The 27,353-nt window shown below is 42.3% G+C and overlaps 1 protein-coding gene across 6 annotated transcripts in view; it reads right to left on the minus strand.

Annotated features, from left to right (window-relative positions):
• Positions 1-27,353, minus strand: part of ADGRF5 (adhesion G protein-coupled receptor F5) — a 102,784-nt gene that overhangs the window by 55,157 nt on the left and 20,274 nt on the right. For 4 of the 6 annotated variants that reach the window (XM_003897696.5, XM_009205326.4, XM_009205323.4 and 1 more), the window contains exons 1-2: positions 15,255-15,622; positions 338-463 (exon numbers count right to left, since the gene is read on the minus strand). In XM_003897696.5, the coding sequence (XP_003897745.2) occupies positions 338-439 (102 nt within the window). In that variant the 5' untranslated portion in view covers positions 440-463; positions 15,255-15,622. Of the gene's footprint in view, positions 1-337; positions 464-15,254; positions 15,623-27,353 lie in introns of those variants that run through there. The other 2 variants (XM_009205324.3, XM_003897697.5) reach the window with 1 other exon arrangement.

Below are 27,353 nucleotides of genomic sequence, written 5' to 3' on the forward strand. Positions count from 1 at the left end.
GAAGCCTTAGGCCTAGTGGTTGCAATTTAGAGAAGGAAGGAACCCTGGGAGGTCTCTCTTGAAGCTACATTGATGTTCTCTTGACACCACCACTTATTTCAGAATATAGCAAGTGGTAGCCCAGCAAATACACTGACCTACTGTTTATATTCACCCCTTTTCCTTATATTTACCCTAGGTTTATATTCACCCCTTCTCCTCATTTGCAACATTTTTTCTTATGTGGCAATTATGGGAGGAAGTTTTTTCTCCCTAAACTGTTTGTAGCAACTATTGTTAGTCAGGAAATCATAAAAATGTTGACAAGAAAAATTACAGCACATATGGATATACTCACCAAAGGATGAATAGTAGACTCTAAATTCCAGTTCAGTGTAGCTTTGGAAGAATAAATCACAATAAACATGAGGCACAAAGTGGTTCTCTTTGGTGATTTCATGTCTTAAAGTTTGAGTTGGTTGGCCTGAAATGGAAATATGATGGTTTATTTCTGGATTTTATGCTGTATTTTAAATACAGCAATTTATTTCTTAAACAAGGAAAGAACTCGCAAGCCCTGTCTTGAAGGTCATCCTACACAAGAACGTTTTCAATAGAGACAGAAAAGGAAGAAGAAGCATGAAGGAATCAACTTAGCATTCTCTGCCCAGACCTTCGGGTGAAGAAATGGTCACAGTAGGGGAATGGGGGTTGAGAGGCTGAGAATGGTGCCTGAAAATAGGACAAAGGTAGCAGATGTCTGAGTAAGAAATACTTACACATAATTTATGAACAAAAAGACTCAGAGAACACTATTCAGTTTTGCTACATGCAATATACTTTGGTATTTTCAATTCTATCATAGAGTATCTTACCCCATTTTTAATTTAATTCTGGTAGTAACCCATTTAATGGACATCATGACCCATATTAATGGACTATGACCCATTAGTATGAAAACTGCTGGACTTGGTTATAAAAATATAAGTTGTATCTTATAGTATTGTTTCATATTATAGTGCATAATATAGAATATTAGTATCATTATATATCCCATCTTATTTATTTATTTATTTATTATATTTTGAGATAGGGTTTCACTCTATTGCCTAGGCTGGTCTTGAATTCCTGGCCTCAAGCAATCCTCCTGCCTCAGCCTCCCAAAGTGCCAGGATTACAGAGGTAAGTCATCATGTCTGGCCTTATGTATTGATTTTTTAAAATTCCCTTTATAATGCTGATGATGAAAATAGCTTTTTGGTGATGAGATGAATAATTTTTGCATTTAAAAAGCAGGGTGTCACGTGGAATAATCTCCACCCTAGAAGGTCTGGAGACCAAGACAATCTACTTTGTGCACACTCCTCTCCTTATGGCTTTTCTATGCCCATGTGTTGCTGTGAAAAGAATGCTAGACTAAGAGACACAAGATATGAGTTAGGATCCAGGATTACTAGAAACTAACTATGTCCTGCGTAAGTAATTTGTCTTCTCTGAGTCCAAGTTTTCCCGTCTGTAAAATGGGAATAATTGTACCTCTCCTAACTCTCTCACAGAGTTTTCCGAGACTCAAATGAGATTAAAAGGCATGAAGAACTCCAGAAATACAGGCTGCAATAATTATTACTCTGATTGTCAACAGAATCCAGAATGCAACCATCCAGAAGGGCAGGCTTTTGGCTGGAGTGTTGCAGGGAGCGCCAGGGAAGTAATGGCCAGGATAACACACTGATGATAGGCAAGATTTACACGCCAGGGAAAATTGTATTTCAATCGCCAGCTGACAACTGCCACCTTTTCCTCTTCCTCAGTAGAAAACTGGAAAGCTGAACCAATTTGCAAATTTGGCAATCAAACACATTTTTTAAATTCTGCAACTCAATGGTTTGGGGGAAATGCTTTGCAATTTAGGTTATAGCAGCTGTTTAACACCAGATGCATCTGCTGTGAAGAAATCATAGCAACGTACTGCTTAATTTTCTATTGGAAGTTTTCTCTTCCTTTTTGAAAGACAGTGTGCCCTTGTGGGTATTGAACAGGCTAATATAGAATGAGTCAGGTATTTAGGAGGCAAAGTAGTCTTTTCAGGCCCCAACCTCTGTTGGTTCCCTACTGAGGCAGTTAATCAAGGAGATGAGACTTAGTAACTGAATAGTTAATGAGCCTCCCTTCAAATCTGATAACCAAGGAAGAACTCACATACTAGAAGGACTAGAGCTGGCTCCATATCTTTCTACGATTTCCCAGTATTGGCAGTGCATCCTTTTCTTTGGTCAGAGTTATCAAGAATTACAATGTTCCCAAATAGTCATGTCTGGCCCATTTGTATAGGCCATTGAACAATACTGTCCCCATCTTCCCCCACTCCCTGCCTCTGCTGAGATAATTTTTGATAAAGTAACATTCTTATCTATGTTGACTCATTTGTTGACAAGATCGCAAGCCAAAAGAAATGGAGATGTAGGAAGGACCCCACCATGGAGAGGCGGGTGTTCTCTGGATGCAGAAGATGATACACAGTCATCAGTTACACAGCAAATGTCAGGGATTCTTCACTCAAAAGAAAGGAGAAAGCCACCACTTTGAAAGAAAAGAAATAGTCAACATATTTGATAAACAGTATGGCATGGACCTGACCAATGGGAACAGGGATACGAGCTGAAATTCACTTCAGCTTTCGGGGTTGCTGTCACACTTGGGTAGAGACCTAAAGACAAACTTTTCTGTAACCTGCATCATTAATCGTATAAACCTTCCAGCTCACAGGTGTCCGTACCTGTGAGGAATCAAGCAAAAACTGCTTAACTTGGCCAATGCGGGGAAAAGTCTACATTCATCCAGTTAAAAACATGGAGCAATGTCCCACATTCAAGGCAATTTGTCTTCAGTAGGGCCCCTTTAATCCTAAATTCCCTAAAAGTTTGTATTTCTTCTAAAATTCCTGGACTAAAGGGCAAACAAAGGCTGAGAGACAAAGAGAGAAACAGAAGCAGAGAGAGAAAGAACATTATCAGATGTCATTCCCAATCTCCTTCTCTTTTTAAATTAAAATCCAGGACACTCTCTACGAAAACTCACCAAAGCTGGGAAATATGACCTAGCCCTCAATATTAGCCTTGTGGCTCTGAGCAACTTCCTGTTCTCCTCTGACTCTATTTTCCTGTCTGTGAAGTTAGAAGACAGGGAGAGGGAAATAAAGCACAGCCTGACATCATATGCCAGGAATAAGTCATCAAGATTCTCAGCAACCCTGCATCTGGAGGATGAATGGTCTGGGTTCCCTGAAGCCACCATTAATGGCGTTCTCTTGCAAAGTGATTATGCACCGGGAATCTTCACTATGGAACTGGCCTGTTCTTACAACTCTTAGAAACAACCAGTGCTGGCTGGATGTGGTAACATATGCCTGCAATCCCAGCATTTTCAGAGGGCAAGGAGAAAGGATCACTTGAAGCCAGGAGTTCAAGACCAGCCTGAGCAAAAAAGTGAGACTCTGTATTGTATCGAAAAAAAAAAAAAGTATTTTTTGTAATTAGCCAGGTGCAGTGGCACGCACCCATAGTCCTAGCTACTCAGGGGGCTGAGGTGGGGAGATGGCTTGAGTCCTTGAGCCCTGGAGTTCAAGGCTGCAGTGAGCTATGATTTCATCATTCTAGTCCAACCTCTAACAGAGCAAGACCCTATCTCTCAAAAAAAAAAAAAAAGAAAGAAAGAAATAATAAAGAAACAATCAGTGCTTAAGATCAGCTCTTCTCTTAGAAATCCTTCATCAGCCCTGAGATCAGAAAACTAGGCCTAGAAAGAGTTGAATGTCTCAGAGCTAAGAGGTGGCTAGGAGCTGAGTCAGTCAGAACTCCAAGAGATCTACCAATGATTCTCAAAATTTTCGCCAATGACATCCTCCGACAGTTGGAGCAGCCATATATGATAGGATTGTGGGTAATAATTGCTGGTGGTTATTAATTATAATTGGTGGGTAATAATTGCTGGTGACAATGACTATAGGAGTCCTGTCTTACTGGGTGCTCACTATGTTCTAGGCCTGTTGCTGAGTTCTCTGCAAGGGTTATGCCCTCTAACCTCTCAAGGAGCCTCTGATACTACTAAATTACTCCTACTTTTCAGATATGGAAACGGAAGATTAGAAGGAAGACTAATTCACTGAGGCCACAAAGCTGATAGACAGTAGTGGCAAAATTATAAACACAGCAGTCTATTCTCCTGAGAACAAGGTGTCATTTTAGCTAAGAGATCTTCTTGGTGGGAAATCAACGAACCAACCAACCAACCAAACAAACAAAACCGGAAAACTTTATAGACACCTGATCAGGCAACTGGAAACAAACTTCTAGCCTCATTTTGCCCCTAATTAGCTGTGTGATGGGGGGCAAGTCACTTTATCTCTCTGAGCCTGTTTTCTTATCAGTAAATCCAGGGATTTGACTGCACTCCATAATTTCAAAATCCGGATGCAAGAGTTGGTCTCTTGAAGTCCTGTTACTATTCTAAGAGTCTAAAATTCTTCACAGTTATTTCAACTCAAATGCAGGCTCACCCAGGTTAACTTCTGAGAATAATCATAACTATCTTGCATTTATCCCCCCACCTCTGACTTATTACACAGTCTAGGCCTTCTCTGCCCCTCATGTACACCATGGCAATGGCTTCCTTTCTTTACTTCTCTGCTCCCTCTCTACAGAGATGCAAGATGGATTTTCCTAAAGCACTCTTCTCACAACATTCCCTGTTCAATTTTCCCGTGCTTTCAGAATAAAGGAAATCACTTTCACTGATCCTCAAGGCTCTCCACAACCTGGACTTTATTTATAAGAGTGAGCATATGTAATAAGCATCTATAATATTTTCACTACCAAAGTCAGTTGCTTTTTCATAAGTTAAAATAGTGCAAGAGATTTTCCAGTGCTCATGCAAAAATAAAAATGCCAAGTCAATCTTTGAGAATTAATTTTGGGGGTAGACAGGAGTAATTACTGCCAAACAATTTCTCTGTGTTTGGTGAAACCAAAATAACCCTGTCATTTATTTGGTTTATTAATCTCCATCTTTTCCTGTCCCTTAACCCCACACAATCACTGCATATTCAGATTCTACCCATCCTTCAATGCCCAGGCAGTAGGACTCCCTCACAGATGAAGGTTTCCTGATCTGTCCAGTTATAAATAGTCTATTTCCCCTGAACACCTACACACACTTAGTCTAGGCCCTTAGCCTTCCTGCTTGTATTATATGTATTGTTATAACTATTGCACAAAGTAAATCTATTTATTCCCTTATCTATTCATTTGTGTATTCCTTTACTGGAAAAAGATTTATTAAGTCCTGTTATATGTTAAGAGTTCTACTGAGTGAAGGGGAAGTAGCAGTAAACAAGACAATGGTCCCTGTCTCCATGAAGCTTAAAGTCTAATGGAGTAGATGAACATTATTAAAGAATAAATTATTCAATTCATTGTTTAACTATGTGAAAGTGCTACTGAGAAGAATAATCATAACATTCATATTTGTTGAGGACTTACTATGTGTCAGGCACTAAACTCAGCACTGACAATATTAAATCACTTAATCTTTACAACCCTAATGGGGTGGTTCCAGTATGATATCTAATTAAAGGGTACAGATCCAGTATGATATAAAATTAACTGAGCCACTGAGTGGTTAAATAACTTGCCTGAGATCACACAGCTAGTAAGTGACAGAGCCAGGATTTGAATCTAGAAAGTCTAACTCGAGAGCCCATCCCTTTAACCATTGCGCTGAACTGTTTACAAAAGGCTATACCAGAAGGACAGGACCTAGTCTTAGGGATTTGTGGAAGATATTCCAGGGGAAGTATTTAATTGAGCTGAAACCTAAAGGCTAAGTTGGAGGTAGCTAAAAACAACAGGGCACTTTGGAAGAAGGGGAGGAAGATAGCTCTAGGTGGAAAAAAAAGATCATGTGAAAAGGCCCTCAGGTAAAGAAAGAGCATGACGCATCTGAGGAGCTGCAAGCAGTCCAGAGTGGCTGGAACATGAAAAGAGAGCAGGTGAAGGGTACGAGGCAGAGCTGGTGAGGTGAGCAGAGGCCAGGCTGGGGAGGACTTGTCATTGCAACAATAGGATTAGGTAAGATTGATTAGGGAGGCAATAAAGAGTAGAGAAGGAGGCCTAGGAACAAGTCCCACAGAATTCTAACAATCAAAGATCCAGTTAAGAAAGATGACAAAGCCGAGATGATTGGAAATTGGGAAGTCCTAATTAGGGAAAAAGAATCAGGCTGGCAGGACCAAGGGACAGCAAAAATAAAAAGCAGATAAGCTATAAGTCTGCCCTTCTTCATGGTCCATGAACACATAGCTTTCCTGTGCAAATAACTCACAATCTTCCTGTGCCCGACTTATGACCAGACCCTTGGCTGATTAAAACAAATGCAAGTTAGCTCACTGCAACCTTGGCATTATCAGTACTACACAAAGCCCTATTCAGCACACAATAGAAGCAACATTCTGTAAAATCCCCAGCAAGACTGTGTCTCGTTACAGTCAGCTCCTTTTTGCTGGCCTGTCGATGGCATCCTTGTAACATATTTTCATACTTTTTCTAAGAAATCTGCCTTTCTTTACCTACAACTGTCTCAGTAAATTCTTCTTAATGCTCCCATCACCAGCTCTACATAGTCGCTAACCACCAAAGACAGGAATGAAACCAGAGAGGCAGGAACAGGAGAGAAACAAGGCTAGTGGAATCAAGGAAACGAGGGAAAGTCAAGTTTTAAGAAGAAGGGGGCCGGGCACGGTGTCTCACATCTATAATCCCAGCACTTTGGAAGGCCAAGAGGGGTGGATCACCAGACGTCTGGAGTATGAGACCAGCCTTGCCTAACATGGTGAAACCCTGTCTCTACTAAAAATACAAAAATCAGCCGGGCATGGTGGTAGACACCCACCTGTAATCTCAGCTACTCAGGAGGCTGAGGCAAGAGAATTGCTTGAACCCAGGAGGCAGAGATTGAAGTGAACTGAGACCACTCCATTGCCCTCTAGCCTGGGCAACAAGAGTGAAACTCCATCTCAAAAAAAAAAAAAAAAAAAAGAAGAAGCAGCAGCAGGGGGTCAACTATGTCCAGTGGTGCCAAGAAGTCCATTAAGGAGGAGACTGATATTGCTCATTGGATTTGGAGACATGGTATGCTCTTAGCAAAGGAAATCCCATTGGGATGGTTGGATGGAAATTGTATTGGGAAGAGTTATAGAGTGTTTGTGGGATGAGGACTTGGAGATGGTGAGTACATGAAACCCACGAAATCTGTCTGTAAACTGAAGTAGAGGGTGAAGGTTCTTCCCACATGTAAGCTGCTTAGCTTTCACATCCACACAGTAGGTGATGTTATACACATAGCTTTCTCTTTAAGAAAGGAACTAAGTGTATTAGTACAATATCAAGGGAAATCATACCTCCTACTAAACCTTGGCCTGTAGCTGGCTAACTAGACACAACATCATAACCTTTGAAAAAAGCCAAGGGCATATACCCTAATGTCCCCCAATCCTTGTGTTCTGGGATACAGACTATGATCAGGCAGTCCTTTTGCAAACATATACTTATCAAAATAGAGACTAAAGGCACCTGAAAATAGATGAGCACATATAAGCACATTCTACTACTAAAGAACAGAGTTACTCTTAATGGTGGATGATAGATGGCAATGCCAACTTTCAGGAGGACTATCATTGCAAATTTTATTGTGATTATTACTCTGCTCATCTCCATGAGATACAGAGTTGCAATAAGGATAGAATGTCATCAGTAACCTACTCCCTGAACTGTAGAAGTACAGATTAAAAACCTTTAAGTGTAACTTTAAGAGCCTGCCTTCATAAATCTGAATTTTCAGTTGTAGAGGTGGTAAGACTTATCTTTGCTGACCTTATTTGATTAGATGATTCATCTCTTGCACAAGCAAAAATATAAGCTAAATATTTATTTAACACAAACATGGGATACAATACCAATTAAAGAACTGCCTTGAAGATATTTTTTTTTCCTATTTAATTTTCCATTGCCTTGAAATCAGGACCTGCAGCAGCATTGTGTCAGGGCAGTTCAGTACTATCAGATTACAGGGGAACATTTGTTTGTACACAATGGGATCAAGTTTTCCAAAACACACTGCACATGTGGGTGGCGTTGATAACCTTTTATCCTCTTTTCTTGTTGTTAAGTCACTGTGGGTCTTAGCCTTTAAGCAAAAGATTGCCATCTGTATGAAAACATTGAGTTCCTAACTGCTCTTATCTAGTCTGTCTTGCATTAATTCACCATGTGGAGGGGTTTCCCTGAGCCCTGGCAAAACAATGCCAGGGGTGCATTCCAATTGCAGACAGAGGGAAGCCCTGTGGAATGAGTCAGTTTTGTTGTTGCTTTTTTTTTTTTTGAGACGGAATCTCACTGTGACACCCAGGCTGGAGTGCAATGGCATGATCTTGGCTCACTGCAACTTCTGCCTCCGGGTTTCAAGCGATTCTCCTGCCTCAGCCTCCCGAGTAGCTGGGACTACAGGCATATACCACCATGCCTGGCTGATTTGTGTATTTTTAGTAGAGATGGGGTTTCACCATATTGGCCAGGCTGGTCTCGAACTCCTGACCTCAAGTGATACACCCGCCTCGGCCTCCCAAAATGCTGGGGTTACAGGCGTGAACCACTGCACCCAGCCCAGTTTGTTGTATACTCAAATGTTATGGGAGAAAAATTGGCAAAGCTCCTTTCACATTAGGTTGTTCTCAAGCCTCACAGTTCTGTGGTTCTACCATGTATCAGGTAAGATCCAAAATAATACTTGACTATTTTAATAATAATAACAATAATGGACCAATCAGAACAATCTCTGTCCACTGTGCAGGAGCAGGGCCTGGGGGTCTCCTGCTGGGCCAGCCTTCAGCAGTGTCGTTGCTGGATCATAGGGAAGTCTGTGGAGGATCCCAGGAAAGTGGGTGGATGGCTAAGGCAGAGGTGGGGAGGCAATCCAGGGGCTGGAGGAAGCAGTTATTCACAATGTGGCTTAAAATATTCCAACATTACAGTAATTGGCAGGGCCATCTTAGGCTTCCACACTTCCTCCCTTTATGGCCTCCATCCATTCCATCTCTCTGAGAAATGGCTTTGCTGTCCTTAGCCCGTGACTTCTCTTCTAAATCTCCATTTCCTTCTCTAGGGATTTTGTTAGATTTTGACCAGATAATGTGTGTACTACTTAGAATGAAAATAAAAAACAAAAAACAAGTATTACTTTATCCCCCTGCCCTCAACCCCAAGAAATACAGTACCCTGAGAAGTCCTTGCTAGTTCAACATTTCCTTACTCTGGACAGTTTGACTTTAGTCCTCACCTCATTATGAAAAGTATTCTGTAGAAGCAAACCCATAACATTTGCCCTAGTCCTCACTCTCCCTGGCCTGCGGTGTGTAACTGCTCCATTTGTGCATGGCCTCCTCCTCTGCAGGGCTCCCTTTCCCTTTCCTGGTTCTCAAGGCTCCTGAACTTATGCCTTTTCTCCTTCTATGCTCCCATCCTCATCATCCTGTAGCTGCCTCACTGTGCGCCCTGCCAGATACCTCTCCTGGGACTACAGCTCTTCTCTCTTGACACCTTCTCATAGTGAGCTCATCCACTTCCATAGTTTTAATTATCAGTTTATGTGAGAACTCCCAGAACTGTATTTCCAGGCTCTGACCTTTATGGCATATTGCCTCTTTTCTTGTCCCCAAAGATATCTCTTTCCTCTGCATTCCTATTTCCCCTCTTTTGCTAGACATTAGGCAAGCCTTTTCGACTATACTATTTCCACTTGAGTGTAAATTCAGATCATTGAAAACTGAACTTGTCTCCTCTCCCACTGCTCTCTCCTAAGTCATCCCTTCCCAGATTTGCCAACTGCTGGCTTCATTCTCCAGTTTCCTAGGCTCACAGCTTCACACGTGTCCTTGGACAAAAGAAGCGGTGCAGGAGTAGAAGCAGCAATTCGACCAGGCACTAAGTCATGTTACCTGCTGCTGATGTGCTCAAAGCCCCTCATTGGTTTGGATATTGTCATCTCACCACACTGGTTTGGACATTGGGCCACCACATTGGTTCGGACATTATCATCTTACATCTAGATGGTTGTAATAATCTCCTGAATGGGCCCCTCCCTCCTTTCTTCCCTGATCAATAATCCAACACAACAGCAGGGAATTTATTTGCCCAGAACACTATTCTTCCTAAATTGTGACTGTGTCATATTTAAATACTTTAAATATTTGCAAATGCCCAGAGAATATTTAAGCTAATTCACCAGGCAAGCATGATCACCATGACCTAATGTAAAATGAGCTCTATCAATTTTTCTCCCATAACACTTGGGTATAGAACAAACTGACCCACTCCCAGCTTTTATTGTACCTTCTTTCGTCATAAATATTAACAGAAAATCCTGGTGGAATGCATTGCTACCTTGAAGCTTCTTCTTACACTATTCTTGGCAGCTGAAATAATCTGTTTCTCCTTTCTAAACTTTACTCATCATTTCAGGTCTTGCTTATTCATTCGGTAACAACAATTGCTATCATTTATCAAGCACTTGCTGTGTGCCAGACACTTGCCATATGGCAAGCGTTAGGCTAAGTACTACACATGCACTAGACTCATTTAGTCCTTATAATCCTGTGTTATGAGAAGTATCATCATCTTCATTTTACAGATGAAGAAACTGAGCCATTGCTAAACAAACACTGAGCTTTGGCTAAATAAACATACTTGGCAAGTGGCCAAGTTTGTCTCCAAAGTCTGAACTCTGACCTTGATGGCATATTGTCTCTTATCTTGTCTTCCCCAGAGATAGATCTTTCCACTGCATGCACTGCATTTCTCTCCTCAGCTCCTCATCTGGTCCTGCCATGTGGATCACTTTTCGGCACTGTGTGTTTTTGTGCCTAGCACAGTAATTAGGCATATGGACTCTGAAGTCAGACTGCCTGAGGTGGAATCCTAACGTGCCTCTATTTGCTAGCTTTTTGTCTCAGGTAATTTACTTAACTTTTCTGGATTCCCCCATCTGTAAAATGGGGAGTATGATTTTATCTGAGGCATAGGATTATTGGAACAACTAAATGGGTTAACAATCGTCTTTATAAAACACTGAGTATGGTGCCTGGCACATAGCAAGTACTCGATAAATATTGTTTGTTATTTCTCCTAATGCTATCCCTCCACTAACCCCCACACACAGGCCCCTGTGTGTGATGCTCCCCACCTCGTGTCCATGTGTTCTCATTGTTCAACTCCCACTTATGAGTGAGAACATGCAGTGTTTGGGTTTTTCTTAGAAATACCTAATGTAAATGATGAATTGATGGGCGCATCAAAACAACATGGCACATATATGCCTATGTAACAAATCTGCACATTGTGCACATGTACCCCAGAACTTAAAGTATAACAATTGAAAAAAAAATCAGTCAAAAAAAGTGTTTGTTATTAAAATTCTCAATGCCTGTAACCTGCTTTCCACTAAGAGTCTAAGCTGATTAAGAAGAGAGGTTCTCTGCCTCTGCAATTCCACGGCACTTAGCAAGTCACTCCAGAGTAGGTGATTCCACTAGGCTGTAATTTTAAAGATTTCACGTTGGCGATTATCTTTTAGGACATAGGGAAGATTCCAATTATTTTAACCATCATGACCAGAGTCAGACCATGTGATCTGAAGTGTTGAGCTGATAAGTAACTTGTGAATCATGGTGTGCCCTTAGCTAATATGTATATTTAACTCAATCATCCTTATTAGAGCACCTACTCTGTGCAGAAACTCGTAGGTCCTGGGGAAACTGACATAAATACTGAACAGGCCCTGTAGCCCTCTCTATCAAGGAGACAAACATTGCACTGACGAGAGATGCTAACTTGAACTGTATCAAGAAACGTCAATGGGGAAAAGGCTGTAGGGGAACATGTTATAATTAAAAAACAGCTGTGACTTATTGTCTATTCATATTTAGTGCAATCCAGAAAGCGGCAGCTCATGCAAACGATAATTAGTATTTCTTTTTTCCCCCTTTCTCTTGGGATTGGGATACAACATGGCAAAATGACCTTGAATAAAAACTATGATCCGATAGTCATCTGGCATTAGAAAAGCACATCCTGTTTATCTAGAACATTTAATCTGCCTTTGTAAAATCTGCAAGTCTCAGGGAGCCTACGTATCTACAGTGAAGTCAGCAGGGATGTTCCAATTAAAACTGGAAAGTCAGTGCCATTGTTGGAGGTGTCGGAAATCTCCTCTTCACTCTGACGTGCAGCTGTGTCTGCTCCTCCAAAAAACAGCAGCAGCCAGAATTCTAATGATCTGCACTGCTGCTGACACTTTTGGCCCTAATTTCTTGGCTTCATAAACAGCCATTGCTTCTGCTTCTCAGTTTAGCCACTGTATCTCACACAGCCCAGACTCAGTCAATCTCAACCCCAGCTGCCCTATAGAATCACTTTGGAGATTAAAAACAACAAACAAACAAAAAATCTAACCATGCCCTGGCCCCGTCCTCAGAGATTCTGATTCAGTTTCTCTGGCAAAGTGTCTAAACATTGTTTTCTTTTCGTTAAGTTCCTAGGGTGACGCCGACGGACAGCAGGTGATAGAACCTGCTAATATCTGGACAAGGCAATAGTTTAGTCTAACTTCAGATTCCCTGCAGAACATCTACCATGTGGCTACAAAGCTGACAGAATCCAGTCAATCACATTAATTCTCTATTCCACGTGACTTTTATCCTCATAGTACTGACAAAAACAATGGGACTGCAAAGACAGCAATCTGAGTTTCTTCTCATCTCAGTCCTCCAAAAAAATTCATTGTGCCATGTGAGGCAAATAAATTAACCTCTGAACCTCTTGTTTTTGTATTCCATTAGATGAGAATAACTTGCCTGCTTTACCTGTGACATGGAGAAAGAAGAGGCATAAAAGTCTTTTGATAGCTAAAAAGTTGCATATAAATACAAGAGATTGAATGCATAATATTTAGGAGGAGACAGATTAGCCTCATTAATTCGAGGAGGTGGGACCCCATGGGATATTTTTTAACTGCTCCAAAATGCCCCCAAGTACCCCATAGCACAGTAAGTGAGGTTACTATATCACAGTCAATAAACCCACACTCAGTGAGTGAGGCAGTGTTAGTCTACAGGGCCTCAGTGGAGGTCTCTCATGTGGCTAACACCATGCACTAGGAAGAAATGATTCATCAGAGTAGCCAGACATCTGGAGAAGGGACAAAGGCAGGCAAATTTTACAGAATGTCCAAAATCAGCAAGGCCTAGTGGCCCTATAGTTTGGGGTGGAGAAATCCTGTAAAGAACAAGAAAATATGAAATAGCTACGGAAAGTGTTTGTAATTATTCTTGGATTTGACATTGCTTATTTATACCTTTTTCCCAAAGACTCTCTCCATAAGCTGTGCCAACTTGTTCATAGTGATGTTTTCTTTATTTGCCTGTCTCTTAACATTGTTGGTGGGGAAGGGAAGGCCACCCTTTTACAGAAGACTAAAAGAGATGGAAAATGAACCCATCTCTTAAATGCATTTATTATCCACTGAATAAAAGGGCAGTCTCTCCTATCTTTACCTTCTCTGGGCCACTAGTTATTATCTATCTAGTTAATTTCCTGTAATTTTATTTTCTCCCCTTTCATTTCTAGAGTAAGAAACCTCTGATGGCCTTCAAGGGAAAACCCCAAACCACTAATTGGCAAATCTAGAATTTAATCCTTAGGAGGTTGTTATTAACATTATTAATTGTCAAAGCCAAAACCAACACAAAATAGTAATGGTAAACATGAGTAAAACTCTTTTAGACTTTTCTAAGAGTTAAAAGCGCTATTCATGTTTCCCATGCATCATTTTATCCTTTCACTGAGAGGAAGGAGTTTAGGATCATCACATGAACTTGACAATGAGAATTTACTGTACTCCTGTGCCCCGGCTTGTCCTAAGAGCTCAGAAGAACAGAAAATAAAGCCCTTAACTGGTAACACAGAAAACAATTGATAGAGTAATGTTTGGAGAGGGGAAAAGATTGTATATTGGGGGTGCAATTGAAAACTGTTAAGAGAAGACCCGTTGCAGTGGCTCACGCCTGTAATTCCAGCATTTCGGGAGGCTGAGACGGGTGGATAATCTGAGGTCAGGAGTTCGAGACCAACTTGGCTAACATGGTGAAACCTCATCTCTACTAAAAATACAAAAATTAGCGGGGTGTGGTGGCAGGTGCCTGTAATCCCAGTTACTCAGGAGGCTGAGGCAGGATGATCACTTGAACCCAAGAGGCAGAAATTGTAGTGAACCAAGATTGTGCCACTGCACTCCAACCTGGGTGACAGAGTAAGACTCCATCTCAAAAAAAAATAAAAAATAAAACCTATTTAGAGTTATTCTTTTATGATAAGAATATAGTCAAGTATTATTTGTGTAATTCAAAAATAACCTTCATTGAAACACCAACTACATTAGCCCTTTATGAAAGAAAAAATGCTATAGTGAAGTGGCGCGGCTCGCCTTTCTGAAGTATGAGAAAACATGGTGTAAGCAAACTGCACATCATAGAGTTGCTCCTTTAAAAACGAGTCAGCCTGGCCCTGAAGCCCCCGCACTTTTACTGACCTCCTTCCTAACGCTGACTACAAACTCCTTTCCCCTCAGTCCTCGGTGGGAGGCTGCAGCCTACATTTTACATTTTTAAGGTCATCCCTTGCCCTTTGGAACGACTCTCCGGGAGCTGAGCGAATACCCGGGGCTCCTACTGCAACTTCCTTCTTCAGCCCGACCTTCTTCAGCCCGACCACAGCAATGGCCCCCTGGCCCTGAAATGCTCTTGGCAAGAGCAGCAGCTCAGTAGCTCATGAATGCATTGGTTTTTATAGTATTTTCTGGTTTAAGGATGAGAGAACTTGTTTGGAAAAAAAAAAAAAAGTCTGTTATAAAGAAAATCCTAAAGGATCCCAGCTAGTTGCTCAATACTCCGTCTCCTTTAACATAGTCTCATTAACTGGACCAACAGTGTGCACAACAGTCTTGACTGGACGTACTTTACGTTCCCAACATACATATCATAGCTACGCAAAAGAAAAGCAGGCAAAGAGGATCGTAAGTGGAAGATGTCTTAAGAGAAGTGATTTAGGAGCCCCTGAGCTCTTGCTACAAAGGGAGACAGAGTGACAGACCGTAGTAGGAGAAATGTCTGTTACCTGTCCAGCACTGCGGTCCCCCGGCTGGCTCCTGCTCTGATCAGATGCCTAAAAGCTTCCCAGTTTCCACTATGGGGCCATTTGTCTTGCGGCCTCCTGGGCAGGGGGCCTCACGCCCAGTGGAGGGAGAACCAAGCAAGACTCATTTCGCGTTTTCAGACAGGACTAGCAGCTCCGCTCCCACGCTCAGCCTCACTGAGGCCTCCCCCAGCTATGATCCTCCCAGCCTCACAGAGTCATCCCTGAGAGCCGCGCTGCTGTTTTAAAAACAAAAAGTGATTTCCTGGTCCTCTTCCCCGGATGGCGTGTGCGATTTCCCTCACGCCCATGGGAAGTCCTTCAGATCCTTCTTATCTGGAAACCTCTCCACCAAGTGGACAGACTTGTTTAGTCAATGCCCCTAGTTCTCACTTCCCTTTCTCCAAAGAAAAAAATCAGAAAAGCAAAACCAGAGCAAACCAAACATAGGTTAGAGCTAATGAGAGGTACAAGATGCCTGGTTTCAACTTAAAAGATGACCACTAAATTAGATTGTAATTTCAGAGTGAAGGAAAATGAAGACCAGCGATGAATTCTTTGTCTTTAGCAGTGCCAAGAAAGCAGAGAATAAAAGAATCCGCAGAAGAGAAGAGATCTAAAGAAGTTGTTCAGTCCTCCCCCCGCGGGAGGGCTGTACCTCAAAAATGCCACATTGGAGGGATGTCCAGTTCTCCTAGGTTTCCAGGGAAACTCCGTGAGTATTTGTGTATCAAAGTATAAATTTAGTGGTACTTAAAATACCACTCGGTAACACGGATATTTAAAGATAACGAGATATATGGTAAAGGCCTGTTTGGCAGGCTGCATTCAGGTTGTTGGGTTTAAAGATGAATTATAGTCAGCTCATTTTTGAACTGGAAGTGACCCCTCTGATCCTCATTTTACAAGAGAGGAAACTGAGGCCCAAGGAGAAACCTTCCCAAGGTCAGAACACAGATGGAAAATGCTGTTTGACTCTCTACTCTGGAGCTCTGCCCACAGAAAATTTGATGAATGGCCTGGAATCGGCATTGGAAATAAATGCTTCAGGTGAGTCCCATGCAGGTAGTCCCAAGAGCATCTTCAGAGAATTCTTCATAGTGTCAAAGAAGGGACTCTGGAGTCAGACTGTAGGAATTGACACTTTAGTCCCACCAATTTTATGTGGCCACGTACACATTACTTGACCGTATTGAGATTCAATATTGTTTTGTTTTTAGACAGAGTCTCACTCTGTCGCCCAGGCTAGAGTCCAGTGGTGCGATCTTGGCACACTGCAACCTCTTCCTCCCGGGTTCAAGCGATTCTTACACATTACTTGACCCTATTGAGATTCAATGTTGTTTTGTTTTTAGATGGAGTCTCGCTCTGTCGCCCAGGCTAGAGTCCAGTGGCGTGATCTTGGCTCACTTCAACCTCTTCCTCCTGGGTTCAAGCAATTCTCTTGCCTCAGCCTTCCAAGTAGCTGGGACTATAGGTGCCTACCAGCACATCTGGCTAATTTCTGTATTTTTAATAGAGATGGGGTCTTTCCATGTTGGCCAGGCTGGTCTCAAACTCCTGACCTCAGGTAATCCCCTGACTCAGCCTCCCAAAGTGCTGGGATTACAGGCATGAGCCACTGCTCCTGGCCCTGAGATTCAGTTTTATAATGTGTGAAAGTGGGATGACAATCGTACTGAGTTTACAGACTCTGCTGAAACTGAAGAGGAAGAGTTTAGTAACTGTTCATTGTTCTCTGGAGCCCTGGGCTCCAGTGCCTCCAAGTTCATCCTCTCTCCCCTCCAGCTGCCTTCCCTTGTCATGCTATCAGACTGGGGCAAGTCAGCAACCACCAGCGGGACTTAGGCTTGAGACCAGAGTATTTGGGCAAGAAGAGGATGAACTTCAAAATGTTATTATTCCACTTCTAGATACTGATTCTCAGCTGTAGTCTACAGCTTGGATTGGATACACCCTGACTTAAGAAACAGCCTGCTGAGGGACACAGTTCCTGGGCAAATGCTGCCTGTTTTCCTGCTTGTGTTTTGGTTGCTGGGTGCAGCAGGCTCTCTAATATAGAATGGGCGTTGTCAAAGTGACTGTCCCTTTCCTTCTCTGAGGAGCAATTCTTCTCGTCCACGGGTCCCTGCTTGTTGTTAGGAACACTGTGTGCTTGCTGCGCACACATTACAATGAAAACAAAAGCAAATAAAAAAGGGAACCACCATATGGCCTCAGCGGCAACCCAGAATGAGCTGTGGATGGAGAGACCCTGCCCCGTCGTAGCTACGGCTGGAATTGACTGTCACAGAGGCCGTTTTCCCGAATCCTAAAATGTTGGTGTTGGTGGCTGAACCCAAACTTCTTCAACCAAACTGCAAATGTAGTCAGAATAATTCACCAGTCAGGTTATCTATGTTTCTTAATATGAAATATCTCTCATGACTGTAAGGTACAGTCTCATTAGAGACAAAGCTCCTAGTTTCTCATGAAGAAATTTCAGCACCAAATAAATACGTATTTTCCAGCATGTTCCCAGCTGTTTCACTCCTGCCCTTCTCCTTTCTTCACACAGGTAACATTTAGTCTCCTTTTAAGTTCCAAGTGTTATTTCTTCCAAGGACCCTCCTATTTCTCCCAGCCTGAGCCAAGTATTTCTTTTCCCTGATCTCACACTGCCAGATGCATGTCTTTTTGAAGTTACCACACTGCATTCAAACAAAATCCATTTGTTTGAATGCAGCACCTTGAAGGCAGACACTGGTCTCATTTATGTTATGCCCAGCTCCTATTATAGTGCTGGTATATAGTGGGTTATCAGTAAAAGCAAGTGAAATTAAACTCTCCATTTCATTTTCCATTGCTGGTCCTTCCTCTTAACATAAGAATGTCTCATAGCTCAGTCTTTGAAACGCTTCTCTGTTGACACTTATTTCCCAGGTAATCTCTACTAATTTTGGCTTAAATCTTTTTGCTGATGACTTCCAAATGTCTATCTCTATCACAGACCTCTCACCTGAATTCCTGACTCATGTATTCAACTGCCTACTTGATATCTCCATTCAGTTGTTCAGTAGGCCCTCCAACAGAACATGTCCCAAACTAAACTCCTGATCATCCCTCCCAAACTAGCTATACCATCAGTCTCTCCCATATTAGCAAAGGGCATCTCCATCCTTCCAGTTACCCAGATCAGAACCCTGAGAGTCATCTTTGAGTCCTCCCTTGCACACTTTACATTTAATTTGCCATCAAATCTTGTTAGCTCTATTTTCAAAATACATGCATAATCTGGCACTTCTTACCCCTTCTGCTGCTGTCATTCTCATCCAAGCCATCACTATCTCTTGACCGGATAATTACCAGTGTCTTCCCTGTCTCTGTGCATCTCCTCTTGCCCCTTATAGTCTGTTCTGAAAACTGCAGCTAGAATGGTCTTTATAAAATACAAGTTATATAAAGTCCACCTGTGCTCAACTCATCTCCTGCAGTCACAGCACAAGTCCTTTCAATAGCCAGTGAGACCTACATGATCTGCACCACCTTCTGTCCCCATTGTTCATGCTGCTCCAGGCACACTGGCCTCCTTGCAGACCAGGCAGTCTGCATTTCAGGGTCTTCATACTTGCTGTTCTCTCTGCCTTCCAGGGATGTTCTTTGTACAGGTTTCCTCAAGACTCACTCCGTCGCCTCATTCTCACTTTTGCCCCAACATTGCTGTCTTAGTGAGGCCTTCATTGACAGCCATATCTTACATTTCATCCCTCCACATCCCCCCCACTTGCTTTAGTTTTCCATATCATCTCTGGTACACTATATTACACTTGTAAATTTTGCTGGATGTATCCACCTTGCATCCCTGCACTAGAAGGTAAGCTCCCAAGTCGAGTGCAGGGGCTCATGCCTGTAATCCCAGCACTTTGGGAGGCTGAGGCGGGTGGATCACTTGAGGTCGGGAGGTCGAAACCAGCCTGGCCAACATGGTGAAACCCTATCTCTACTAAAAAATACAAAAATTAGCAGGGAGTGTTTGCCGGTGCCTGTAATCTCAGCTACTCAGGAGGCTGAGGCAGAAGAATCGCTTGAATCTGAGAGGCAGAGGTTGCAGTGAGCCAAGATTGCGCCATTGCACTCCAGCCTGAGTGACAAGAGCAAAACTCTGTTGCCTGCTTAACTGATTCATTGCAGAGGAGTATTTGAAAGTGTAATGCACAAGTGAAGTTATTAATGCCACAGCCCTGGCCAGCATAGCTAAAGTACATATTAGTTCAACTTGCGAAATTCTCCTACCTCCACATCTTGACAGGGTAAGCCCTGCTTTGATAAATTTTCTCTTATTTTTTAATCCATAACCAGATGTTGGCAACCCTTTTGACCCAAGGTCAGCTCTCTTTTGGTATTTCTACATTGAGGCCAAGAAAGTTCTCCTTTGGCACTGACCTGTCCTTATGCAAGGAAGGAACCGGCAAATAACTGGGCAGTTTCATAGTATACAAATGGTCTTATTCTTATCTCGGGTGTGTATATTTTGGCAGAGCCTCCACTAATGGAATTGGTCATATTTGTGCTTAGCTGCAGCCACTCAGATTTTATTTGCACTGGCTGCTACTGCACCCATTCCACCAATAGACGGTGTTATTACACCTTCTTTGTGTATGCGTCTCTCAGACATTGATGTTGTTTTGCTATGGAAGATTGCAAAGTTTCCATCTTTTGAGCCAACTGGACACAGTTGACAGCTGCCTTCCAGCACTTCTTATGACTCCAGTGATGGCCCCAGCTTCTGCCAGAAATCCAAGTCACCCTCCAAGTGGGACCGTTTTCTGGACTCTATTCCTAGCACTACCCCCTCTGCCATCTCCTGGGAGAGGGAGAGACAGCACCTCGGGTGAGGGGGGACAGTGCAGATTTGAGGTATGGTTCATTGAGGTGTCATCCACACTTTTCTCTTGACCCTTATTGATCTATTCTTGGAGAGTGCTGACCACCAATGGCCTGTGAGCCATCCACAGCCTTCACATTCCACTTTCAGTTCTTAGAGATGGCATGCTGTCTATGTAGCAGGAAGTCATTTCTGATCCCCATGGTGTGACATATGTCATCCACATACCTCAGCTGTGATGCACAGAATTTCAGAGTCATCGACTTGTCATTGACTCTTCCTCCCTCAGTCCCCTCCAACCCAGTCCCATGGAGAAGAGCAGGTATTTGAGGACATGGCATTCCTTCTTGTCTTGGCCTAGGAGGGAATCTATTTAGAAGGAAGCAACACTTTTCCTCTCAATGTACACATGTCATTTTGTCCATGCACACTGGGCAGTCACTCCTGTTTTAACCTCTGCTTCTTTACCGTGCATCCTGGGTGCGGGCTCTCTGCACTGGTGGATACCGTATACTGCAGTAACAGCGAGGTTGATCTGCAAACATCAGGCAGAATCCTGGCTTGGGACTGCAAAGTCCTGTCCTCACAACACCATCTCCCATCCAAATTCCATCATTCTATGCTATTTTCAGTGCTTCAGCTTTTCCTTTGACTCCCAAAAAAGTTTCCCTCATTTTTACCTCTGTTTGTAGAGATAATTTCCTCAGAATTTATTAAGGCGATTAGTGAACAGTCATAATGCCAAAACCACTAGACAAATATGTACTAAGAGTCATCCACGCCAGGAGAAAATCAGAATCAAATAATGTTAGAGCAAAGGGTGGGCGGGGGGTATAGCTGGTGATCATTTGTTCCAAATATCTAGTATTAAAGTTGAAAGGCTTAACCAAGGTCACAAGCAGCATTAGTGTCAGAGACAGACTTAGAATTTAGATCTTCTGTCTCTGCATCCCATGCTGTTACCTTATGCTCTGGTGACCCCCAGTCCCCACCAACACATGCATTCCCATCCCCAATTTTCTGGTAGGAGAAATAATGGTTCTAAGTAGAATAAGGACACATGGAGGTAAAGTCCTGTTACACTTCTGTAACGACGAGAACAATAAAAAAATCTGTCAGCATTTATCCCCTCTTTATTTAGTTAACACAAATACACTTCTGATGCAAGCCAGCAACATAATTTCCTTGTTAACATTATTATCACAGAAGTAGACCAGCAACAGTTAAGCAGTCTCTTTTCCATCCACAACCCCCAAGTCCCACCCACTCACCTAGGTCCCAGCTTTCATAGAGTACTCAGAACAACATCATAACAGGTGATAAAGGCCTGAAACCTCCTTCTCAGACAATACCCATAAACAAAGCTTTGTCATCAATAAGTCAACAAGCAAGCTTTATTGAAGAAGTTTCTCCACGTTTTACCTCCCTAGGCCAGAATTAAGCTCACATCATGCCAAATAGCTGTATTGCCCTTCTGAGACAGAAGTGTAGTCTATGCTCTGGCTAAAATGCTTCAATTTGGTTTTTACCTAATTTTACCCAGGGAGATACTGAAAAGTGGGGTGAAAACCACAGGAACATTTGAGGGGACAGAAGAACTGACCCAAGTCAGATGAGGGTTTCAGAACGAAGCATAAACCAAATGCCTGCTGTGAATCCTGGTCTATCAAAATTCTAGATAAAATTGCTTTACCCCAGCTTGTGGAAGTTCAGAGCCCACCTCAGGGCGCCTGGGAATTCCTAAGGATGTTTAGATTCTCCTGGCCCGGTCAACCTATAGAACTGCCACACTCCTAGTATGTTGTGTCTGTGTGGCTCTAGGTTGGTACGAAAGAAAAACAGCCCCTTTTTTGAATTTCACCACACACCCAGTAAATGTGAACCTAAAGTTTGGGAGTAAAGGAGTGACTAAAGTCATATTTACAACCAGAAAAATAACCAAGTTGTGATTGGAAGGGTGGATGTTACTATTCTATTGGGATATTTTGACCACCTCTTCGCTGAGCATTCCACAGACTCCCACCTTCTCTAATGCCAGCGACCTACCATCTCGCTGACCTCTCTTCCCTTCTTCCCTGTATTCTCTACTCTTCTCCCATTGGCTCCTCTATCTATGGGGGTAACAAACATATTCCATCCCTCACTTTATGCATGAGACTTCTACTCTCTTAGAGGTCTGAGTCTCAATTGCTTTCTAAGTGTTTATCACAGTATTTTTCTAAAGATAGTTTCTTCCCAAGGAGGACTATTAAGATACTCCTTTCTCTTACCTCTAAATTGGGACAATTTCACAGGTACTGGTTCGGTAGTTATCCATATACCTAATATCTAAGATGAAGTAGTGATTTCTGAGCAGAGAAAGAGGCAATATTAAACTTGGGTTAAACTTGTAGTCTTTACCTTGCGATGTTTGGCTCATGACTTAGAGCAAGAAATGACACTCTAAATAAATTAGCTCAATGTTTCCAGGGCCTATATTCTTCTTATTGTTTTATTATTATTATTATTTACTTATTTATTTTGAGATGGGGTTTCACTCTTGTTGCCTAGGCTGGACTGCAGTAGCACCATTCTGGGTCAGTGCAACCTCTGCTTCCTGGGTTCAAGCAATTCTCCTGTCTCAGCCTGTGGAGTAGCTGGAATTACAGGCACTCACCACTATGCCCAGCTAATTTTTGTATTTTTGGTAGAGATGAGGTTTCACTATGTTGGCCAGGCTGGTCTCGAACTCCTGGCCTCAGGTGATCCACCCACCTCAGTCTCCCAAAGTCCCAGGATTACAGGTGTGAGCCACCGCAGCCAGCCTCCAGGGCCTATATTCTTTCATGGAAGAATGTTAAGTGGTTCTCTTTAACATATTAGAATACAGCTTTTAACTGAAAGTGTAGTGAATGGCACCATAGTATGAAAAATAAGATGCCAGGTGACATCAGAAGCATAAACTGTCACTTCTGTAGCAGGATTTGGAAAGCAACAGAAAAACCTGTTTATCTGCATCTCATTCCTTAAAATTACACTTTTAGAGACAAATTGCTTTAACTGGAGAAACTGCCCCTACTCTGACTCAAATATCTTTGAAATGTTGAGATATTGTTCATTTCCATTTCCAGTGAGTTCCATATTAGTGTGAATTAATTTAAACCAGCAGTTAAAGATGTAACATGAACGGCAGTAGAGATAACAGGAGGACAATGAGGGTAGAAAGAAGTGGGAAATGGTGTGGGGGTGGTATTTCAGACAGCAGTTATTTATAGGCTGGCATACAGCTTGCATGTAAAAATCATTCTGCCCATTATCAGTGGAACTGTTATGGCCACATAACCTGGCAATCCTATTATTTGTGTTAGTTTTCTCACTCCTTGAAAGGGCCATTTCACACCTTCTCTTCTCTCTTCAGTCTTAGCAGTACCCTTGCCTCACATTTCGTTGGAAAAACAGTCAATTAAATGAAACATTTGGCTGGGTGCAGCAGCTCACGCCTGTAATCCCAGCAGTTTGGGAGGCTGAGGCAGGCGGATCCTTGAGCCCAGGAGTTTGAAACCAGCCTGGGCAACACGGTGGGACTCCATCTCTATGAAACAATACAAAAATTAGCCGGCCATAGTGGTGCACACCTGTAGTCCCAGCTACCAGGGAGGCTGAGGTGGGAGGATCACTTAAGCCTGGGAAGTCAAGGCTGCAGTGAGTCATGATCACACCACTGCACCCCAGCACGGGCAACAGAGGGAAACGCTATTTTTAAAAAAATAATAAACATTCATCTACCTACATAAAAACTTTCAATCTTCTTGCACCTGCCCTACCCATTCTGGCCTTCTTTCCAGTTTGAGAGGAAGATAAGGCCTGCCCCTTCTTCCACTGGGCTCTGGGTGCTGTCCCCTGTTACTTCCTCAGCATCATCAGCACACAGACATAGAGCATCTCTTTGACATTATGTCTTCCTCTTTCCCCTCATTTACTGCAACATTTTCTGTTCCCCTTCACAGCTCTTAACTAAAGAGCCAAATACCTAGATTTCATCTCCACTTCTTTAACCTCCCTCTCCAGCCTCAAAGTCAGTCAAATCCATCTCCCCTCCCCACTTCTGCATCCCAGCTGCTCTCAGGGAGCTCCCCCAGTCTCCAGGTTGCTATAGCCAACGGTTCATTAGCTGTTCTCATCTCCCTTAACTCGGCAGCACCATTTGACATAGTTGGCCACTTCTACCTTCTTATAAACCACAAGACATATTCTGTGTCTTCTGTGACATTCACTCTCCTCCTGCCCTGGCAGTTCCTCCTCTCGGTCTCCTTACGTAGGTGTGCCTAAGACTTGGCCCAGGGGCCCACTGTCCTCTTTCGCCTGTGCTTTCTTCCAGGGTATCACACTTGAAAGAACCTTCATGATTGAAGGCAAAATAAAAAACATTTTTAGTCACATGAAGACTGGGAGGGTCTGTATCTCACTGACTCTCACTAAAAGAATGACTAACACCTGTAATCCCAGCTACTCGGGAGGCTGAGGCAGGAGAATTGCTTGAACCTGGGAGGCGGAGGTTGCAGTGAGTTGAGGTCGTGCCATTGCACTCCAGCCTGGGTGACAAAGTAAGACTCCGTCTCAAAAAAAAAAAGACTAAAACAGAATCAATTTTTTTTTTTTGCCATAAACCTCTTTGTCCATTTGGTGAAGGCTGTGTAAGCCTTCTCAGAATAATGTTTGTAAATGCACGAAACAGAATATATAAGATAACAAATGAAAATAATTGTGTTGAAATACAGTTAAAACATAATGTGATTTAGCAGGCATATTTTTTACCACGCAAGTTTCTGGATCCCTCTGAATTTTATTCATGTGCAGTACATGAACCTATTTAAGAAAGATCAAATTGAACACTCAAGAATTGATCATTTAAAAATTATTTTTTGACCATGAGTTTTAAAAATTATTAGTTAGAAGTGACTCATGTGGAGGTGAGGTTATAAAAGAAAAGACAAACTAAAATGCTAGGTAACTGCTAAAAGGAACATAGTAGGTGTTCAATTAGTGCTTTTAAAATAAGTAAGTAAATCAAGGACAGATTTTGTTTTACCTCTTATCTCTTTTCACTTGGTAGGATATATACTGTTAGTGGAATCAGTATACCCCAAAGCAAAGTCACAGCATGGTTGTGGTTGCTACTATATCCACACAAGGGTTTTCTGTGCACATTAATGCCCCCGAAGCCCCTTGTTTGTTAACAGGGGTACAGGATTCCCCCATGCCACAATCTTAGCTACAGTGAAAGTAATTTCTAAGGAAGAGCTAGAAATTCCCAGTACATAACAGATGCTCAATAATTATAACACCTACAATAGAAGGGTGACATCGCTAGGTCAGTATCACCTTCTGGTCAACCAGAGATGAGTCATCCGTGTGGTGAAAATTACCACTCTCAAGCATGCATCCCACCTCCCCACAGAGTCACTACTCCTGGGCTCCTGTTTGATGGCTAATAATCGCGTCCCTATACTAAGACTCCTCGCAATTCCTCTGAGGAATGACGTCTTCTTTTTAAAATGCCCTTTCAAGAATACATAATATGTCATGCACAATGACAATGTTTGCTTGAGAAAGAAATCTGAAAAAAAGACTGGGCGACGCCAGTGTCTATGAAAAACAACAATGGCTCTGAAACGCATCGCCAAGAAGGGGCCAAAAATAAGATCACTGAGAAGAAGCACAAAGTTGGAGGCAGCAGTAATGGGAATGGAAAACAAAGCATATATGAAAATTAATCAAACTTTCTGAAGTTCAACTCCTTGGGGAGAAGGAAGAATGTGCCTCTTAAAATCGTAGAGATGTGGAATGCTGCAAAACCACAGAGCTTGTGAGTGAGCTTAGGGGAACTAAATATTAACTTGATAGTTAGCAAGGTCTTGGTATCCAAGAGCACCACTTTTATATTACCTGTAGTGAATCATTTTTAAAGAAAATACAAGGATAAATAATTTCCAGATGCTACACATATCGTTCTGTAAAGTAACTCCTGTTCAAAACAACTTGCTTGTTTTAATACTGGAGAAAAGCACTAGCTATTCACTTCAAGTTGCTTGCCCCTAAATCCACTGAATTCTCTGTCTCCCCAGGTCCAAGTCATGGATATGTCATTACTTTGGTACCCTCTTTATTCACTGGTCTGTTCCGTCTCATACCACAATGGCAAACCCGGAGAGATGGACCAACCTAGTTGGCCTGGTGATCAGGTTGCTACTACTGAAGGTGAGTTGCGCTGCTTTCTAGCCTGAGCTTTCTATTTTAGGAATTTAAAGGGTAAGAGATTGAAGACAAAGGTGTTCGCAGTGGCTGCTACTGCAATTCAAAATGGTCTAGCATTGTACAGATTGTCATCGGGACTCATGGAAATTGCTCAGCCCTCCACAGCTCCCATGGCCTATCTCAGCACAATGAGGGTGTCCACATTTCCAAGTTCAAGACCTTTCATAACTACATCACCTTCTATTTATCAGAGTCTGCCTCTCAGGACCACTAAACTATTTTTGGATCTGAAGCACAGTACACAAAACATAGCTACATATCAACAATTACACAATTATTCCAGACCCAGAGCCCTTGATTTTGCCTCGTCTGACCTGGAATATTAAGGGAGGGAAAACCACATCTATTTTTAGTTTCTTCCGGAATTCCTCAAATTGTTCACTTTTCCATTTTGTTGAAAGCCATTAAGATCTAGACTTTGTGTTTTACCCAGCAGTATGTGAATACTTTATGGCACATCTTTGTCTGGGACTCTTCATTTGAACCTTCTGGGCTCTCACTAAATATGGGCAATCTTATGAGTGACCTCTTGCCCCTGAGTCACCTGAATCCACTAATGTCTCTCTCTCTGTCTCTCAAAAACACACATACACACACATGCATGCACACTCTTATGCCACATACACACTCACACTTCTGTACGTAAAATTAGAGAGCAGCCAGCACACACAATTCTGGACCATGGAGCTATCTAGCAGAGTTGACACTCGGACTAGATCTTTTATGAACTTTCCCCTTCTTTATATGAGGACACTATTTTCCGCAATAAGCCTTATTTGCTTGACGAATTCTTTCGATTTAAAGCAATTGACTAAAAAAGGAAACATTCTACTTTATGCTACTACTAAAATTCAGTGAAATGTTTAAGTGTGAACTAAAATTCGTACATGCCAAATAATAATAGTATGCCTTGAAGATTGCAC

The sequence above is a fragment of the Papio anubis genome, chromosome 6 (genome assembly GCF_008728515.1).
Source record: "Papio anubis isolate 15944 chromosome 6, Panubis1.0, whole genome shotgun sequence".
Classification (NCBI taxonomy): Eukaryota; Metazoa; Chordata; class Mammalia; order Primates; family Cercopithecidae; genus Papio; species Papio anubis.